This window comes from Macrobrachium rosenbergii, chromosome 4 (assembly GCF_040412425.1).
Source record: "Macrobrachium rosenbergii isolate ZJJX-2024 chromosome 4, ASM4041242v1, whole genome shotgun sequence".
Classification (NCBI taxonomy): domain Eukaryota; kingdom Metazoa; phylum Arthropoda; class Malacostraca; order Decapoda; family Palaemonidae; genus Macrobrachium; species Macrobrachium rosenbergii.
Window position 1 is genome coordinate 20749192 of NC_089744.1, and position 17665 is coordinate 20766856.

General features: G+C 35.7%; 1 protein-coding gene across 1 annotated transcript in view; it reads right to left on the minus strand.

Moving 5' to 3' along the window:
- The window catches only part of LOC136831055 (uncharacterized), a 275143-nt gene that overhangs the window by 58520 nt on the left and 198958 nt on the right, over positions 1-17665 (minus strand). Inside the window, exon 2 of the mRNA XM_067091004.1 lies at positions 6880-8105. Coding sequence (XP_066947105.1) covers positions 6880-8083 — 1204 coding nt within the window. The 5' untranslated portion in view covers positions 8084-8105. The remainder of the gene's footprint in view (positions 1-6879; positions 8106-17665) is intronic.

Genomic DNA, 17665 nt, shown 5'->3' on the forward strand with positions numbered 1-17665 from the left:
AGACTGACATACTAAGTCCTCCCTTTAAAGGTGTGCCTCTTGCTTCCTTTCAGAGCACTACTTTTCGAATGCATGGGGTAGATCGATTCACTGAGTTGCCTCCCCGTCGGCCTTTTCATAAAAAAAAATGATGTGGTAAAATTTGATTCATTGCTTTATTCAGCTACTCATCCCGTCAGTTTTGACTTCCACTATTCTTATCTTGAATGAACAGCTGCCGATAAAATACTTGAAGTACTCACCTGAAACTTGATATAGAAATTTGAAGATTAGCTGTGCGTCTGCAATAGGCAAAATACAATTGTTTACGGGAAATATATAAAATAGTATAAAGGATTTTGGTAGAAAATGTGACGCGTATTGCTCTTTCATTTGTCCTCAAACTTCGCCAGATAAAAAATTTTTCTTTTATATTTCCTGACGTATCTATAAAATGCCCAGAAAACAATTAAAGAAGTGCTTTCAGTTTTGTTATTTATTAGATATTTTCCAAGAATAAGAGACGATTTAGGTAAAAAGAAATGAGGCATAAAAGTGAGACTAAATTGAAAAACTGGGCGTCTTTTCCCGTTCAAATATCTCCCGGTTATTTCTCGGGGGGAAGATGTCTCTCTATTTTCCAATATTGCTTTTTGACCTGAACGTGGTTCCTGTCTAGTGGTATAGATCAGTTCTACACCCCCCCCCTCTCTCTCTCTCTCTCTCTCTCTCTCTCTCTCTCTCTCTCTCTCTCTCTCTCTCTCTCTCTCCGTTATCAAACTTTTTGCTCTTTCTCTATCATCATTCCTCTTTTTTTCTCTCTTGTCACTAATTTGCCTCAATCATTGTCATCAACGCCATTTTTCGTTCATGTTGATGGACCTGGTGTTTTATTGCTGACATCATTCCTTTAATGACCCATTTTACTAGATCGAATTTATAGCTACCCTTCATGTAAAGGTAATATCACATTTCGGAATTCATCCGCTTCGGTTTCATTTCACCCATTACCGTTAATATGTCACAGATCCCGGCGCTCATCTCGAAATGACGTTTAATTCAAGTTTACGATATGAAACGCAGAGTAGGACAGGTTTTCTTTCACTTTCAAACACTTTTGACCCCAACTTCATTAAGAGCTTTCTTTATTCAATACAGGGTAGTGGAGAAGTTTTAGAATAAGGCCTCACTGGGAAAAAAGTTAAGTATATCTTAGTTTAACCAGACCACTGAGCTGATTAACAGCTCTCCTAGGGCTGGCCCGAAGGATTATATTTATTTTACGTGGCTAAGAACCAATTGGTTACCTAGCAACGGGACCTACAGCTTATTGTGGAATCCAAACCACATTATACCGAGACATGAATTTCTATCACCAGAAATAAATTCCTCTTATTTTTCATTGGCCGGTCGGAGATTCGAACTCGCGGCCAGCAGAGTGCTAGCTGAGAACGGAACCCACTCTCCCAACGAAGAACTATTGTACTGGGAAAGGTAGTGTAAACTGATTGTCAAAGGGTCCCGATTCTTGATTGTTATATTAAAAAGAAGTCAGTAACTGTTTCCACGAGAAATAGCTACTGAATACTGCTACTACTGCTATTATTAGTATAGTAGTAATAATACTGGTAATGATACTAGGAACATTGACAAGGGCATTCAATAAAGACTCCACCAAACACGCTACGTGCTTAACACTAAGCAGAATATGTTTGAAGTTTGACCTTGACCTTTGGCAAGTCATCATTGTGTGCCATGCAATAGTGATAATGTAGATTCACCAGTTCCCATTCATTCTGCATTCACATACGCCCGACTGACTGCTGAGCGTCAAACTTCGTGAGATTGGCTTTGATGAAGCTATCGTTATTATATATCAAGAAGAATTAGACTTATTTTACGTGGCTAAAAACCAACTGGTTACCTAGCAACGGGACCTACAGCTTATTGTGGAATCCGAACCACATTATAGCGAGAAATGAATTTCTGTCACCAGAAATAAATTCCTCTGATTCTTCATTGGCCGGCCGGAGATTCGAACGCGGGCCCTGCAGAATGCTAGCCGAGAACAGTACCGACCAGTCCAACGAAGAACTGAAAATGGTACCATTTCGCTCAGGGATTAATTTTTAGGGAAATTCGGTTCATTTGTCATTATGAAAGCCGTTGCACTCATTATCAAAGAGGAATTTTCAAAGGTTGGCAAGTTTCGTGGTCAGATACATACTTGTGGGGATTTGGTCACTTTAGTGATGCGCTGCTGTGGTAAATTCATTAAAAGTCTACCAAGCATGGCCTCAAGAGGTCAAAATACAAATGACCAAATGAATGTGTAAAATTAACTGCGAAAACGAATGAAATTCAGTTTATCATCGATTATTTCTGTTTGTCTTGACTTAGGCTACACGTTGACCGAGATAATTTGATTGTTTAGTATCTAACAGGAAATCTAGTTATACTTGACCAAAGTTGACTGATCAATCATTTTTCTCTAGATGGATATCAACGCGTAGCCTATAATGGTAATAATTTACTGAGTTTTTTCTGTTGAAAAAAGTAATTTTTTTAAATTCTCAATCGGTTTAATGGTCGAAGAATCTAGGAAATGTTCAACATCTTCTGTGACGGTTCCTTGTACTACATTATGTGCAATGGTCTTGGCCTTTAATGGTTAAAGACACAGGAAACAGGACAATTTTCAATCGGTCAGAATATTTTGTCCAGATCACAGCCCTTGAACGTTTGGATGTGTAAAAACTTATTTGCTTTTATTCTTTATTGCACCAAATAAGAAGAATATTTACGTTGAACAACTTTTCATTTTCATCCAAAAACAGAAATTTTTAAAAGTCTTACTTATGTCTACAACCAAAGTATATTTATATGAAAAATATACTGTAACAACGAATATCATGTGCAAAGAGGGTTCATTCAAAATCTGAAAATCACTTTCTTGCAGTGGCGAGGGTTTACATGTTATGGGCTGAAAGTAAAATTCGAATTTTCACTAAGACGGAAATTCTATCTTTTCCTTTTAAATCCAGAACTTATTTTGTGTGATGTGAAGACATATCATACGAGCCATAGTAAAATGTTCTACAGAGTTCTTTATCTTCATTCGCTTGCCATTCAGCTGATCATTGCCGTTGTTGTGTTTTCAAGATATTCTTATTTTTAAAAGACATGTTTATAACCCGAGAGTCACCAAACTCAAGTCAGAGGTAAACACATGTCAACTGAACATCCGTAGAGTAATTTTTGCCCTGATAGACTTACTTGTCGCGCGAATAGCATTCTGCAAGAGCGTTCTTCCTTTTTATTTGATCTTGAGTCATGATCTAGGGTGCCAATATTAAGATAATTTCTGCAAGGACTCAGAGGCCTTTAAAAGTTGATTGTAGAAATAGTTAGCTATAATACGCCAGTACTCCATAAGTGTATAAATAGATAAGCATCCAAACGAATTACTCTTCATGGAAAAAACACATAGACACACACACACACAGGCAAACGCATGCACCTGCATGCAGAAAATTTAGGTCTGTATCGTAAATACGGCCGTTGCTACCTGAACGATAGGTAATAAATTGTATAAACCCGAATCGACGGTAAACTATCCATAAATGCTGATAGAATACGTCTATAAATGGCTGGAATTAAATCAGGGATTTCACGGTGAAACGAACAGGAAAGATCATAATTCTGGGTTTATTGTATTAAATGACATAAAGTAAAAATGGCAGAAGAGAGAGAACAACACAGAAGACGACAAGCACATCAATACAAACATACTGTGGACGTTTATGCACAAACACATAACATCCACTCATAACACACACACATACATATATATTTATATGTATATGATACTGTGTGTGTGTATATATATATATATATATATATATATATATATATATATATATATATATATATATATATATATATATATATATACATACATGCACACACATACATATATATTTATATGTATAAATAAACTTTTCTTTTCTCTAGTGACTTTTGGGGACACTTTCAGTTGTTAGATCAGTGTATTTTTAAAGAACTGGTGAAGGGTATCATTAATTTGGTATATATATATTATGTATATATACATATATATATGTATATATATAATATAAATTATTTATATATACTGTAAATTATTTATATATACTGTATACACACACACACACACACACATATATATATATATATATATATATATATATATATATATATATATATATATATATATATATAGCACCAGAAGATGGTGAAATCGAGGTGATACAGAAATTCTTTAACCCACGCCAACGTTTCCAAGCATAGCTTCATCATCAGAACTGAAAAAAAGTCATAACAAAAATCAATGTCGATACAAAAGAATGAAACAGGCATAAAGAACTTAGATTACGTAAAACATAAAAGTTGAAAATGAAAATAGAAACTCATGTTTTTAAACTAGCCTAACGCCTCTAAATACGAAGAATGAATGACACAAGAAAGCGCGAGACGAAGAAATGTTTCATCAAGAGATCAACAAATGTAAACAGGTAGCGTGACTGTTCAGCGATTAAACCAGATGTTTTATAGTTAGTGGTTCCAAAATCTCTATTTACTAATGTACTGTTAGAGGCAAGGATTCAAGTGATTTCGGATGAGTTTTTTAGTGAACCCGGTTTTATCTACCAAGGATTTTAAAATTTTTAAAACTTGGCTGTGCTGGACACAAACATTTTTATTTGGTGGAAACCATTTTTAACAGACTGGGCTCTGCTTTGGGTCCAGTTTTAGCAAATATGTTTACGTGCCCTTTGAAGGAAAGTTCTTTACATCAGTGCCCACCAAAGTTACGTCCTCTTTACTACAAACGTTAGTGGAAGATACTTTTGCTCATATTCAAAACGGTTCCTGCCGAGCAATTTTCCCAGTACCCTCCACCCTCCTACTAATTCTACTTTTGAACACGAAAACACCGATTCCTGGCCTTCTTAGATGTTTTTATGACCCGATCTGACCAGCATTCCTTCACTTCTGTTTATCGCAAAGAAACTCACACAAGTCCTGGCTTTAATTTTTATAACTTCTTAATTTGAAACTTAACAGCACCTTTACCTTATTGCATAGACCCATTTCTTTCTTCCGACTGTATTAACTTTCATAATGGGGTGGAACTTGCTAGAGATTATTAAAAAAAAAAACTGCTAATCAAAATTTCTATTTCATAAATACCTCAGGAATTTTATGAATGATAAGTTTAAACCTGTAATTCCCATTCCTACTGTACCAAAACTTAACTTTTATATCTCCTTACAATACACAGCTGATGACAAGTTTTTAACTACCTTAACTCAGATTATTAACAAGCATTTTTGTTGCCTTAATCCTAAGCATTTGCCCAGGAATCCAAGAACAACTGACTCCCTTTTTAAGTTTAAAGACACTCCTCCTAGTCTTATGCGTTCCCCGGTGGTATATAAATATACTTGCCCAATATGTTATCATGGGACTTATCTTGGTTCCTCTAAGAGTATTCTAAAGTGCACACTGATTCTTATCTTGGAATCATTCATTGAACAGACTGTAACTTAAGGGAGGAGTTTTCAAATATAAGAGAACATAAACAAATGCAAACTAACTACTAATTATGAAAATTCTGAAATCATTGCACAAGTCGCCGAGGAAAGCTCCTCCTCACACTGGGATTACTAGCAATAAAACAGTTAATTCCAGCGTTTAACAGTTAACTACTTTTGCCTCTTTGTTTATCTCTGGAATAAAAATCCTCTTGGTCTTGAGTGTGCTTTCCAGACGTAAAATTGGTTTAAAATATGCTTCTGTTTGAACTTGGATGTTTTACCTAATTTAAATAATTTCTACCCGAGTCATTCTTTTGTGCTGATTCCAACGTTTGTAATTTCATTTTTAGCCCTGGTGATGAAATACACTTTGAAACGTTGTCATAGAATGAAATATGAAACTCGTATCACTTATTTTTTGTCATTCTCATGTTACAAATTCGACTTGCTAAGTTTCAACACTTAACCGAATATATATTCAACATAATATATATATATATATATATATATATATATATATATATATATATATATATATATATATATATATATATATATAGTCTGTGTATGTATATAATGTATATAATTTATATAGATATTTAGATAGACAGATAGATATAAAACACACACACATATATATATATATATATATATATATATATATATATATATATATATATAATGTATACTGTAGATATAACTATATCTACCTATCCATTTATCTATATTCATATATATACATATATGGATGAATAAGGAATAAGGAGACACAACACTGGCCTGGCATGACAAATGATTGACAGTGGAACAGAGCCGAGTGAACAGGAGGAACTTCTTGGGGTGTTGAGTCCACTCCTGGCGTCTCAATTTAACTGGATGGGAGCGACATCGTCACGTGTTTCCCAATGACAGTTTAATCTGCCTATCTGCTTTCCCGATTAATTTTGGAATCTTGCATTGGTAAGGGATTTCCTCGTGACATTTCCATACAAAGAAAATAGAGAGAACTTGTGATTATTGTTTTAATGTGGAAAACACGAAAAGTTCACCATTATAGTTGAAAAACCGAAAGTAAAATAGACTGTCTTCTTTTACGAGCCTAAGTGACTAATTACAAAACATTTCTTATAAACCCAGTTTTGCCAGACATTTACTGGAGTGTTTTCAGTTTTCTTTAGGGAAGCAGTCATCTTTGATGCTTGTTGTCATGTCAGGGATTACTTACCATTCAGTTTCGTTCATGGACTGAATGCTTACAGTTAATTACTTTATTGTGTAAGTGATAAAATATAATCTCCTTTGTGTGTACTATGCTACTTACCCATTTCATCTATGAGCGGCGCCATTTTGAGCGTGGCACCGACTAATATGACAGACATGAGAAGTAGTATGAGCCCAGTGGCCATGATGGACCACCGAACCTTTTTTGGTAACTCGTCGTCAGCTTTTCTCTTCCTGACTCTCTCCCTCGCTTTCTGAAGAGCAGCATCTTCCTTGCTCTGACGGGGCTCGCCTTTCTCACCGGCCCTCTTCTTCTTCTTCTTGGGCTCTGGACCAAGAGCCCGCAGCTTCATGTGCATCTCGTGGAGCTCCGCCGCTTCCAGTTCGACAGCACTGAGGTTTATGAGTGAAAAGGAGTTCGTGGAAAGCAGAGGCGCGTTTATCGTGGCTGGAATGGTTAAGGTGTAGTCGTAACCATAGACCATTTCTTCAGTCTTGCATTCGTAGGGAGCACCCGCATCCTTCGGGTACTCTTTCAGGACGGTCTGGTCAGTGGTAACAGAGGATGGATGGGCGGCGTCAGGAGCAAAGGCATTTGATGGGAAGTCCACGATGGTACCTCCCATACTGGTGTTCCGACCGCTGTTACAAGACTGAGGTCGCGAGAAATCCGTCGTTGAGTTGTCATCGTAAGTTTCCACCGTTGACTGACGCAGGAGACACAGGCTCTGGTTGTCAGAGCCGCTGTGCAAGGAGGACTGGCGTGTTAGTCTCAGTGACGAGGAGGACTCCGTGGTTGGCTGCCTTTGTAGCTCGCGTATCAACCTTTTCGTTGACCCAGCGGACTCTTCGGTATCTTGACGACGGAGGAGCTCGCGAGAGTATCGCTTCGAGTAACCCGAATCGGAGGAATCAGTAGTCCACTGCCGCCTAAGTTCCCCGCGAGGTTTGGGTCTCTTAGAGTGATCAGCGTCGTAGGATTCCGTTGTGCGTTGCCGACGGAGTTTGGACTGACGATGTGGTCGTGAGACGTCGCTGTTGCTGCTAAGAGATTCCTGATGGCGAAGGTATCGTCCACCCCTTGCGCTGTGGGGGCGATCTGGAGGGCGTTCGAGCCCAACCAAATCTGCTCCCCAAATCTGCGCAGCTTGAGCAATGTACCGGTAACAGTCCTGGGTTCCGAGAGGGAAACTTGGGAGGTCACCTCGAGTGGGAGATACCAGAAGCTCGTCGTCTGTGCTCGTCGCTTTGTCCTCGCAGATGACTGCCTGAGCTCCGTCCAGCGCCGAGCCATCGTGAGTCATTGCTACCGGTTCCGCACCAGAACTGCAAATAGCGAAATACCACTTTAGTCAAACACATTCGGCCTAGAAGCAGAGCCACAGAATGGTCTATGTGATAATGCCTCTCAACTCAATCAAATTAGATTTTGAAATTTGTAAGTGCTTAGGAAAGCATTCTTTACCAATAAGACATTCCGTTAATCTACCAGTTCAGAACTTATAAATCCTTAGAGTAGTCTATGCACATTGCCAGTGGCTTACTTTCTAAACGTTCCAGCTAATAGAAATGTTCAATGTATGATGTGGATCGCAGCGGATCAGATGAAATAGCGCCAAGGGAGATAGACAGTCATCATGTAAATGGGTTTTAAGATCGTAATTAAATGCTCGTCTCGTGCCTCTATCCTTATAAAAGTCTCTCTCTCTCTCTCTCTCTCTCTCTCTCTCTCTCTCTCTCTCTCTCTCTCTCTCTCTCTCTCTCTCTCTCAACTAATTCCGATTTGTAGAACTTACTGTGACACATTTTCATCAAGGTATTTTAAACTTCGAGCTTTTCACAACTTTTTAGAGTAGTTTCCACATACGAGAACCTGATTTCAACAAATGGAAAAAAAAATCTGTGGTGGCAATACCTTGTCTCGAAATCAGGTCTACAAGATTCAAATTCGGCTACCAAACCATTCAGCCACCAAAAAGTATTGAGTAATGGAAAGGTTATTGCCATTAGCCAAATAGACTGTTCTTGTATGCCTGAGATCGACATCAGTCATTTGTCAACTGAGAATTTTCCTTCTATATAACCTTTGGGGATATTTGGCTGCTTCAAGATTATGTATACATATATATAATTATATGTATACATACACACACACACATGTAAATATATAGTAGTTCGTTCTTTTATAATTATTGTTCATTAATTATATAAGTGGCATTAATATTCTGATGTAAAATTTTTCTATGTTTAAATTATCATAACGAAAAGTAGTGATTAGTGAAGAGAAGAAAACACGGAAGAATAGAAAGTCAGGACGATAGGATCATAACGCTATCCTTTAATTCATTTGCAGTAAAATTTAATGATAACTGTATATATATAAATTTAATGATAACTATATATATATATATATATATATATATATATATATATATATATATATATATATATATATCCTTATCCCTTCATCTTCTTCTACTTCTGAACCTTCACAAAATTCTGTCTTGGGTATCACTGTATTCTACACCCAGCGACTTGAGGTCTCTTCCTACAACGTAACGCCACTTATTTCTCTGCATACCTCTACATCTTCTTCCCTCCATGGATATATCATTCACTTTCGTAACCGGAGCATCTTCACCCCTTCGAACCACATGACCATACCACCTCGCCCTACTTTCTTATTTGTTCACTTTCAATTCTTTCCAGCAATGACACTCCAAGGAGCCATCTCAAATTTCTCATCCCTGTCCTTTCTAGGTGGCCCCCTCTCTTCTTTTCTTTAATAAATATCTAGTCTTCAGAAAGCAGCATATATATATATATATATATATATATATATATATATATATATATATATAAATATATATATATATATATATATATATATATATATATATATATATATATATATTTGATCAAAGATATATATATATATATATATATATATATATATATATATATATATATATATATATTTGATCAAAATAGAGATTTGATGGGGTTTTACATGGTGCAACGAATGGAAGACGGTTGGCTGTGAAAATAGCATATATATTGATAAAAGCATTTTGATTTGGTTTTGTTATGCACTAGGAATGGAAGAAGGTAGGCTGGTCAAAAGAGTAACACATGTATGTATATATACATATATATATAAAAAAAAATATATATATATATATTTATATAATTATATATATTAAATTTTATATATATATATATATATATATATATATATATATATATATATATATATATATATATATATATATATATATATATATATATTGATCAAAGCTTTAGATGCGGGTTTGTTATGTAAAAAGAATGGAAAAGAGTGTGTGTTTCCAAAATTTTAGAGGGGAGGAAGACCAACAAAATCTGGTTATGGAGTGGAATATATATTGGTAAGGGATTTCCTCAACAACTTGGAAGCTTGTGAGTGCGTGCAATACAGAGGTGAATCGCGTAATATGTGTAGAAGATTTCTGTGCGATGCTGATAACCCTTCTTTGGAAGTGTATGAGTCAGTTAATTTTGTGGAAATTTCCTGCAAAGGGGTTCATCCACGATGCAGCAGTATCCACGATGCAGCAGTTAAACTGTCAGTGCAGCAGCGATCACTGTGCTGTTTTATAGATATTAAAAGTAAATTAAATATTTTCCACAGTACACCTTTTTTCCCTTAGGATGGGTGTCGCATGGGAGATCTCAGGAGTCTTGGGATGAGGTGGCTGGTCTCATGCCCTCTTTATCTGGGGTTGCAACTGACCACAGTCTACCAATTTTCATGTAAGTTTTTCTTATCCAGTTCATCAATTAGAGTGGTCTCCACTGGAGCTTGCAGTCATCCGACCTCTCCCCGGAGGAGAAATTTGGTTGTCTTTTATGGTAAGTGAAGGAGGAGAAATTTGGTTATATATATTTATATATATATGAATATATATATATATATACCATATATATATATATATATATATATATATATATATATATATATATATATATATATATATATATATGTAGAATCTACTGGTCACTTTTGCCAGATACATATGTAATTGTAATAGCCACAATGCCCTCTTAACTTCTCGAATTCTTCGCGCTTTTTTTGCATATGCTTGTCACTACAAAACCGTAAGATCCAAGCGCAAGAAATTAAAGAGACTGTGATGCCCGGTCGGGAAACGAACCCGCGTCACCATAATCACAAGGAGGTCTCTTCAATTTCTTGCACTTGGATCTTACGGCTTTGTAGTGACAAGCATATCCAAAAAGCGCGAAGAATTCGAGAAGTTAATTAGGGCATTGTTACACACAACACACACACACACACACACACACACACACACACACACACACACACACACACACATATATATATATATATATATATATATATATATATATATATATATATATATATATATATAATCTTATACAGTATATATCCAGAAAGAATAATTGCATTTGTGTACAATTTATCCTTTTGCTTCGGCTCCTGGGTATATCTTTGCGCTTCAGGCAAATATTTTACCTTTTTAGTCTGAGGTTGTGTTGCTTCTTATTACCATAGGAGATACGTTAGAAAAGTTTTTTCTTTCCTGAGAATTGAATGCAGAACCGTCTATAAAAATTCAGTACCTTTTGATATCTACATAAAATGAATAAATCTTTTCCGTTCGGTTCGGTAGAGCAACTATGCAAATGTACTGTTTTTTTTTAGCGAGTGAGAATCATTACAGAATTTCGGGTGGCGTTTTGTGGATCAGACATGAAACGAAGGATAGTTTTTGCTTATACTATTTTGCAGTACTTTGAAAAGACAACGTTTCTCCTTGGCATCGCTTCCTAAATTCCTCGTTCTCTTTACAAATAGATTTGCGATGGATTTGAAATTATTTTGTGAAATGAGTGACAGTATCAAAAACGAAATACCTTTTAAAATTAGTCTAAAATGAGATTATTTCTAAAATCATAAATTAGCCTCCGAATTTGAATTACCATTAAATTGCAACAAATATACGTTTTTTACAACAGGAGCACTTGAAATTTTTTGGAACACCTTTTCGTTCAGTTCATTTACAATTAATGTAAGTCCTGGGTGCCATTGGAGAAAGTGATAAAGCGTAACACATAATTCAGAAGAGTTACCGAAGATATTTCTGAATTCAGCAGGACTCAGTGGGGTTCCAGGCTAACTGCCATTGTTTTATTTCTTGTGTTTATAAAATTACTGTCAGTGCTTATATCATTTAGTCAGTCTCATCTTGAACTTCCTATAACTTAAGGCGAGCATTTGGACATTCACGCTGGCATTCTAAGCTCTTTACTTCGGTATTCTAAAACTTCGTATGGGTGTTCTAAATTGATTTTAGACTTGGTATTCTTAATGGAAATCTTATCACTTTCATTTATCTTAGTTTTTATCGGATAAAAAAGTTCAGTGGCAACATTCTAAACTTTATGTGGCTAATTTGAACATCATGTAGGCTAATTTGAACATCATGTAGGTGCTCTAAACTCCTTAGAGGCATCCTTTGTCCAAATTATTCAAGAATATTTTGGACAAACTAACTTCGTTCAAACGCAACTTTCAAAATGCACGTAGCCTTATCGAAATTCATGCATGCATTTTAAACTTCAGGCAAAAGGTGAGATGTTTATGGAAGTATTTGAAAATTAATTTTGGAATCTCAACCTCGCATTAATTTTCAAATTCCGCCCGGTGTCACGACATTTGCTGTGGCTATTTTAAGCTCAATGTTGTCAATAAATTCTTTTAATCAGGCACTCTAAATCTTATGTAAGCATGCCAGACGATCTGTATGTATTTCATGGCGTCTAGACGTCGTACACACACGCGCCCGCGCGCACGCTCACCCTCACACACGTATGTTTATGTATTTTTCTATGTACAAATACACACAGATATATATATATATATATATATATATATATATATATATATATACAGTATATATATAAATATGTATAAATATAAGTTCCTCATTGGAGGGGTGGGTACCGTTCTCAGCTAGCAATCTGCTGGCCCCGCGATCGATTCTCCGACCGGCCAATGAAGAATTAGAGGAATTTATTTCTGGTGATAGAAATTCATTTCTCGCTATAATGTGGTTCGGATTCCACAATAAGCTGCAGGTCCCGTAGCTAGGTAACCAATTGGTTCTTAGCCACGTAAAATAAATCTAATCCTTCGGGCCAACCCTAGGAGAGCTGTTAATCAGCTCAGTGGCCTGGTTAAACTAAGGTATATATATATATATATATATATATATATATATATATATATATATATATATATAATATAATTTATATATATATATATGTATAAAATTATATATATATATATATATATATATATATATATATTTATATATATATATATATAATATATATATATATATATATATATATATATATATATATATATATATATATATATATATATATAAGATAAATGTAGGCACTCATACCCGAATAAACAATAAAACTTCTGTGAGCTTGCTTATCTTAATGTAAGTTTTTTTTTATACTTGGTGGAGGAATTCAAGCTCTTTTTTCGATATTCCAATCATGATGAAGTTATTCAAATCTTCATTTAGGCATTCTATTCAGCTGTACTACCTGAATTCTATGTAGGCATCTCAACCTCACTTAGGCCTTATGAACTTTAGGAAATAATTCTGACATTTAAGTAGACAGTTTGAAATTCATCTATGCCATCTTAATTTCCTGTAGACTCTATAAACTTCATATAAATACTTAACACTTCGTGTAGCCATTCTAATTTATGTTGACATTTGAATTACATTATTCTTTTAATCTTTTTAGAATTCAAGTATGTATTCTTAACATACGATAATCATTTTAAAATACTTTTAGATTTTATGCTTTATGAGAAAAATGTGAAATATTTCGAGTCAATAAGAACCAGGGTAAATAAAAATAAAACAGATATGGTGCTCTACTCCACAAATTCGAAAACTGTTAACAGTCGTGGCGATACGATTAAATATAGACGCATGCTTGAGAAAATAGCCTATTCAGAAGGAGATTAAAACCTGTGAAAAATAACATTGACATTGGGATTAATGATGACTATGATATTAAGGAAATGCTTCAGCGATGTCATCACTGTTACAAAAATATCTATCATTCCTTTCTAAAAAAGACTCCATCCGAGTGGCTCTCACACAGTGAAAAAAGACGCAAATATTGCGCGGATGCGATATCACTTCGTACAGCCTCTTAGACCCTGAATGCAGTACTGTACAGATTATTTAAATTTAGTCTGTGTAAGTGTATGTGTGTGTGTGTATCGCACGATAAGCAAAACCAAATCTCGTAAAAACATTTTGAAGGTTCCTCCCCCCCCTCAAAAAAAAAAAAAAAAAAAAAAAAAAAAAAAAATCCATCCAGACTCCAGCAAGAATGATCCGGCAGGAGAAATACACCATAAAACAACTGCCAGGGATGCTCCGAACGACGGGTAGCAAGAGCACGCAACAGTAATCCACAATTAATTTTCCTCCTTGCTACAGTAAACCAAATTCAGAGCTTCCGGACCTTGTCTGAATGCAGACGCAGGCGACCAATAAAGCCCGGCAGGGCATAATGACAGGCTTTGTTTAAAGTTAATATGCGGGCTTCCTCGGCCGTTGGCTAACGTTATCATTAGGCTTACTGTCTCATATATATGTTGCTTGTTTCGCTTTTAAATCACATTCTACTGGCGGTCCCAGGAGCCCAGCTGACACGGCCACGTACTATGCTCCCAGGGGTGGTTCGAAGGACATGTTCGAGCCATCTCCATTTGTCTTTCGTTATTAGCATAAAGACTCTCTCATATCCTCCAAACTCAGCCAGGCGATATTCAGGTTCTTCCAAATATAGAAAGACAGGTAAAACAGGTTTATTAATAGGCAGTAAAGGTAAAAGATTTTCTTTATACTGTGATCAGATAAGTTGGAGCCCACGTGCAGTAAATACGATCTGCTCTTCAACGCGATTAAATAGTTTTGTCCCTTGAGATTACAAGTATATAACTTTGAGTACAACGGTTAGTAAGGGACAAGAAAAACCGAAATAATAAATTTTACGAACGGAAATTTCTCTTTTTGCAGGATAATATAATAAAATTATATTTCATTATCTGATGAAGAAACAGACCGACATATTAACCTACAAAGATCTCAGCCACAGCAGTGAAAGGCTCTGTTAAAATCTTAGCTTCTAAAGAGAGGTAAATTATATACCTCAAGAAATCCGAAACCACATGCTTAATTAACAGAAGAGGCAATGGATTTCATCTTATAAACTTCATTTATGAAAAGGCTACGGGTGAAATGAAATCATAAAGAGTTCACTTTGTGCAGATGATGAGGCCCCACGCTGTCATAATGCCCTATCGCTCTTTTCATATCGCCAATATTCGTCCATGATTTCAGACGAATTGCCTGTTTTCTCCGGTTTAACTCTTTGCTGGGAAAATCAGGCTCGATGAGCTAGAAAGCACTAATGTTGGACAAGGTCCATCTAATATTTGAAATGTGCACACAGACACACACACACGGAAAACACTTACATACATCATACATTCACCCACACATACACACACGCACGTGTGTGTGTGATATATATATATATATATATATATATATATATATATATATATATATATATATATATATATATATATATATATAGTCACATCAGGACCAGAACCCTGGTCTTTCAAGTAAGACTCAGGAGTTAGCAATTTGTCGCCGTGGACTTTCAATTGAAGGAACGGGTTTCGGTCCCCGATGTGAGTCAGAAATCTATGATATGTGAGAAACGTTCCTATGTGTTTATTTTCATTTATATATACATATATATATATATATATACATATATATATATATATATATATGTTATATATACACACATATATATGTATACATATATGTTTGTACACACATATATATATATATATATACATATATATATATATATATATATATATATATATATATATATATATATAATAAGAAACCTCACGGTCTAGTGATTGTGACACTTGTGTCAAAAGACGGAGGGCATGGATTTGATCCTTAAGAGAGGTGGAATGGTTTAGGCGTATTCTGTTACTAGGCATTGTACCTCCATTGACCTAAGCAGTCTAATGTGGTGTTGCTCCCAAGTTGGAGGAGAAAGGTGCAGGGCTATATACCTTATCCCACGAATAATTCCTCAGAATGTGAGGGAAAAAGGTGTAGCATACACCTACACACAACTAAATATTGGAAAATACTGGAATGTGGTTCCATTCCGATTCTGTTGTAGCCCTGATGATGACAATGAGTAAATTGTTGAAACATGTCAGCTAATTTTGTAATTTCTAACAGAGTTTTACTCTTCAGGATAAGAAGGGAGATTAGCGTGTTTGCGTTTGAGTCTGTGTCTGTGTGTGATGTGCGCACATGTGCATATGAACAAATGAACAAGTGACACTTATCATTTTAGGGGAACATTTTAACAATTTTCTTTTGCAATTTCCTATACCTTCGCTGTTCATGGCAGAAGTTTCGAAGAAAAAACAAAATTTGCTGCTCAGAAGTTCCATTCATTTACGGTCGTTATGACAGATGCCTCATCCAATATTTCTGGCCATCACCAAGGCTATTCTAGATACACAGATAAACTCCAATATATAGGTGAGTACAGCAAAAAAAAAATGTTAAAAGTTAAGATTCCAGAAAAAGAAAATTAACATGTAATTTTCACAAATCAGATAAAGTAAAAATTAACAAAGAATCATCACTGGAGACAGAATGCGAAATCTTCCACGAAGCTTTAAAAGATCAGCATCTTCGGTTCCAGAGAGAGTCCTGAGGACCTGCAGCGAAACCTCCTGCTGGGCTGAGGCACAGTCCAATAACTCCTGAGGATTCACTAAGGGATGAAACAGATTTGATTTGAATTTGCTGTCTCTATCAATAAATACTGAATACCTTCGGAGTACGTGAGCACTTCATACTGAAGCACATTGCTCTTCTGATAAAGTAAGCTGTGAATAGGTAAAGAGGAGGGCGTGCAGTTAGCCAGTTTCTTCAGATAACAGAGCAGAGAACTGGATGGGGTACAGTCTTGGGGGTACAGTCAGCCAAAGCAGGAGAAAAGGCTGAGTGGTACAGCACTTCGATCACGTTTGCTAGGGCCGTGATTCACTTTCCCCACCTGTCCACTTTGCTTTAAGTGTTTCAGTGTGCTGAATTCGGAAAGGGCGCGATGCTGGCCCACCTCTACCAGAGCCGCCCCTTCATAAGGGAACTCACTCACCCACACATGTATGTATGTATGTATGTATGTATGTATGTATATATATAACATATATACATGCACACACACACACATTATATATATATATATATATATATATATATATATATATATATATATATATATATATATATATATATATATATATATATATATGTCAGTGATTATGACTCCCGCCTAGTCAGCATGAGGTCCGCTTCGACTGACGTGGAAGCCGCCGAAAGTTTAAATTCAGATTCCTTCGAATATTTAAGTTAAACGTAGCAGTCAGCTGCCAACAGTGGTTGCTAGCAAGATTGCAAAAGGCAAGAGGTGGAAACTTCTTCCCACAAAAGTTGCCGAAAGCAGAAGCTAACGCCCTGTGTAGCCAGTCCCCTCTAAAGGGAAGTGGCTGAGGTATATACATACATACACATACAAACACATATATGTATATACAGCATATACATATATATACACATATTTATGTGTAGGTGTGTATATTATTTATTTATAATTCATTCAAATAGCTCTTTGAGTTAATAATATAATGAATATATTGT